The sequence below is a fragment of the Apaloderma vittatum genome, unplaced genomic scaffold (genome assembly GCF_000703405.1).
Source record: "Apaloderma vittatum isolate BGI_N311 unplaced genomic scaffold, ASM70340v1 scaffold10773, whole genome shotgun sequence".
NCBI lineage: Eukaryota > Metazoa > Chordata > Aves > Trogoniformes > Trogonidae > Apaloderma > Apaloderma vittatum.
The window spans coordinates 1-3,877 of NW_009709818.1; the positions used below are offsets into that span (position 1 = coordinate 1).

Here is a 3,877-nt window from a genome sequence, read left to right on the forward strand (position 1 = left end):
TTGGTTACATATTGTAACCCAAGACACAGGGCAAACTACTTCAATATGGGTTCCCTGCGGTGTCACAGAGTCGTGCCAGCCAACCTGCTCTGGTGTGGGCTTCTCTCTTCTCACAGGCTGCAGGCTCTGGCCGTGATTTGCTCCAGCACGGGCCTCCGTCACAGCCCCCTTCCTGTATCCACCTGCTCTGGCCTGGGGTCCTCCATAGGCTACAGGTGGACATCTACACCCCATCACCTTCATGGGCTGCAGGGTACAGCCTGCCTCACCATGGGCTTCACCATGGGTCAGGGGAATCTCAGCTCCGGCGCCTGGAACACATCCTCCCCTCTGCTTCTTCACTGACCTTGCCGTTTTCACATATTCCCACTCCTCCATCTCTCTGCCAGTTGTTGAGTGCAGTTCTTTTTTCCCTGTTTCTTAAATAAGTTTTCACAGAGGCGTTCCTATCCTGTCATTACTAATAGGCTCAGCCTTGGCCAGCGGCAGGACTGTCTTTGAAGCCGGCTGGCATTGGCTCTATCAGACCTTGGGGAAGCTTCTAGCAACTTCTTGCAGAAGCCACCTCTACAGTGTTCCCCCCTCTTCCCCCGAAATCTAGCCAGGCAAACCCAGCACACAGGGTTATGCAGGTATTGGGCATGGGAGCAGCAGATTAAGTGAAATACAGAATTGTTGCCCTAATGGTAGGGAGTCCAGGCATTACTATAACTCACATTGCAGTCCTTGAAGGCTGTAGAAGTGTGACTTGCCCGTAAGCGTCTTAAATTATACCACCAGCCTGTTTAGTCGCCCTTAACTGGGGAATTGCATAGCTGACTCAGAGATTGTTTTCTTTCCTCAGCTACAAGACCTGTTCTGAATGTCTGAAAGGAGTAGGTAGAAATTTTTGCCTGTTACCTGACTTTTCTTGAGAACTAGTTTTATAATAACCTTGAAATATCTTTTTAAAACCTATCAAATTGTATAAACCTTTAGAAGAGATGGTAAGAAATTCAGTAAAGGCTGGAATAGAATTCTACTTAATTTTGTGGGTATTCAGCTGGTTTCAAAGATGTTAAGTGAGCCAAATTGGGCTCTTTGTTATCTATGGGATATTAAGGCATCTTCTGGCATGGCATTTGTGTTGCCTATTTCTGTTTCTCCTTTGGACACCTTGAAGACTGAAATAATGACAAGACTTGAAATGTGGGAAGGATGCACAATGCTACATGTCATCTTTAGTCATCTAACATAAGTGCAGTTTGAAAGTGCACATTTAGGGGACTGTGGTCTTTTTGGAATCAGCGCAGGAAAGTAGATGCCCATGAGATGGGATGGGCTGTAGCATTCAAAAAGTTAGCATAGCTGCCTAAAATGGATTATGAAAATATCTACCTGGAAGCAATAATAATGTCTGCCTCATTCTTTTTCCCATGCTTGAGAAGAAACAGGAAGAAGGGAATTAGTGAACTGCTGCTTACTTTTAGCAAGTTTTACTTTATAGAATTTCATTTATAATGCAACAACGGAAGTTTCAGGTATGATATGCAGTTATATTTATATTCCTAATCAAACATGTTAATTATTTTTACATTGTAAAGTTTATGAAGAAGAAATGCCTAACATTGGACTAATCTCAGTGAAGTCTGATCTTATTGAAGAGTATCTTGGAGATGTTTTGAAAGATCTACCAGTTTTGGAAAGGTACATATATGAGTTTTATTCTAATAAAATAACATTATATGGGCTTATTTTCTACTCCACTGTGCTTTACATCCATTTTCTCCTCAATTTCTACAAATGTAGAACTGCATTTGCTGTGATTGGGTAAAATTTCACATTTACATGTAGTAATGTAAATATTAACAGAAAGTTCAGAACAAGAATGAACAAGTCAATATATCTATATTTTCTCATACTGCTATTTGTTTGCATTATATAATTTTATTTTTATTCTACATTCTGGAACTGTTTTTCTGAATGTACAATTTGTATTTGCAAGACCTTATCCTAAAGCTCAGATTGATTTCAAGAAAAGAAAAAATGTTAAAGATACTGAAAAAAAAGTAATAAGAGATTATGCTTTACATTTGCTCTGCTACTCGTGGAAGGATGTTCTCTGCTGTGCAATCAGTATTTTTTTGCCAGTGTGTGAATTTCATAGTTGCATTACATTCTGTGACTAATCTGTGTGAAAATAAGTAATTAGTAATTCTTCCTGAAAAAACTGAGGCTATCTTGATACACCGTCTCTGGAGCAAAATTAATCCCTATGTTGGTTTTACACCACAGAAAAATTGTGTTTTCATAAATAACCAGGTTTTTTAATGTTCTGAATGTTTCATTAGAGATGCCAGAAAATCCTTTTAATTTCTGCTCTGTTTAATGTTTGTATATTTCAGCAATGATCCTGCAGTTACTTCACTTATTACATACAAGGAATTTGATGAGCTTCATCACTGGCATTCCGGCAGACCTTTGACTGAGGAGTATGAACGAGTACAGTGCATTGCTGATGGTAAGAAAAACTTACACAAAGTTTCTCTGTTGCCTAGAAGTTTTTGTGGTTTTGGAGGAGGACTTCTCATTTCATTGCAGCTGCACAAACATCTGCCTAACTAGAGCTACTACAGTAGCTAAACTATACTTGAACTGACGTGCCTGTGCGTTAGGTGTGTGCATTGTGTATTACCTTAAATAGGTCAAATGAGTTTAGAAGAATGAGCACGTGTAGTCAGATGTTCATTATATGTTCCCTTTTGTTTGTGAAACACTTCACAGATTTTTATAAGCAAACTTCAATATTTAAATATGTACTTTGGATAATGCTTAGTAAGCACATCCATACATATGCAACATCTGCTCAGATGTTTGTGCAGTGCACGCGTAGACAGTCTTATCTTTTGAGCACAGACTTAAACCAAGATGTTGGTGGTGTGGTTTAAACCCAGCCAGCAAGTAGGCACCACACAGCCACTCACTCACTCCTGATCAGCCCTGGTGAGATGGGGGAGAGAATCAGAAGGGTGAAAATGGGAAAACTCATAGGTTGAGAGAAATGCAAAAACTGCGCATGCAAATAAAGCAAAATGGAGAATTCACACACTGCTTACCATTGGCAGGCAGGTGTTTAGAGCCATCTCTAGGTAAGCAGAACTTCATCACAACTAATGGGCAATTGGGAAGACAAATGCCATCATTCCAAACTTCCCACTTCCTCTTTCTTCCCCCAGCATTTCTTGCTGAGCATGACGTCATGTGCCTTTAGTCAGTTGGGCTCAGCTGTTCTGGCTGTGGCCTCTCCCAACTCCTTGTGAACCCACGGCCTCCTCACTGGTGGGGTAGTGTGAGAAGCAGAAAAGGGCTTGACTCTGTAAGCCCTGCTCAGCAATAGCTAAAATGTGTCTGTGTTGCTGTTTTCATCACAGTTCCAATTTAACTCTATCCCACTAAACCCGCCACATAAGTAAAGAAAAGTTGTTTGTATCATAATTATTGATGTTATTCATTCTAGTTTCCTGTAAGTTTTTTCCAGTTTGAGATACTAAGGAAACAAACCATGGACTTAGTTTTGATCTTAGATTTCAATATTTGTGTGAAATGAAGTATACAATTCTGTATGTACCAGCAGGTACACAAAACTTTCTCTCAGAGATGTTCCTATCATCTAGTACATCATACAGTGAATTAAACTGTAAAAAGCCTACTAGGAGTTGAGAAAGTCATGGACGACTGTTGGTACTTCTTCTTCATGGTTTTCATTGTGTGAATTCATTCAGTAACTTAGAAATGTTGTTTCTGGAATAGATATTTGCGCCACTTGACCTATGAAAGCGGAGCTCCATCTGCTTATCTTTCTGACCGGATCTTCTTTTGCATTCTTCCAAGCACTGTG

The 3,877-nt window shown here is 40.0% G+C and overlaps 1 protein-coding gene across 1 annotated transcript in view; it reads left to right on the forward strand.

Moving 5' to 3' along the window:
- Positions 1 to 1,583: 1,583 nt before the first annotated feature.
- The window catches only part of DDX60 (DEAD (Asp-Glu-Ala-Asp) box polypeptide 60), a gene marked incomplete at its 5' end in the record, with an annotated part of 34,434 nt that continues 32,140 nt past the window's right edge, over positions 1,584 to 3,877 (forward strand). The window contains 2 exons of the mRNA XM_009867075.1: positions 1,584 to 1,686; positions 2,385 to 2,500. Of these exons, the coding sequence (XP_009865377.1) occupies positions 1,584 to 1,686; positions 2,385 to 2,500 (219 nt within the window). The remainder of the gene's footprint in view (positions 1,687 to 2,384; positions 2,501 to 3,877) is intronic.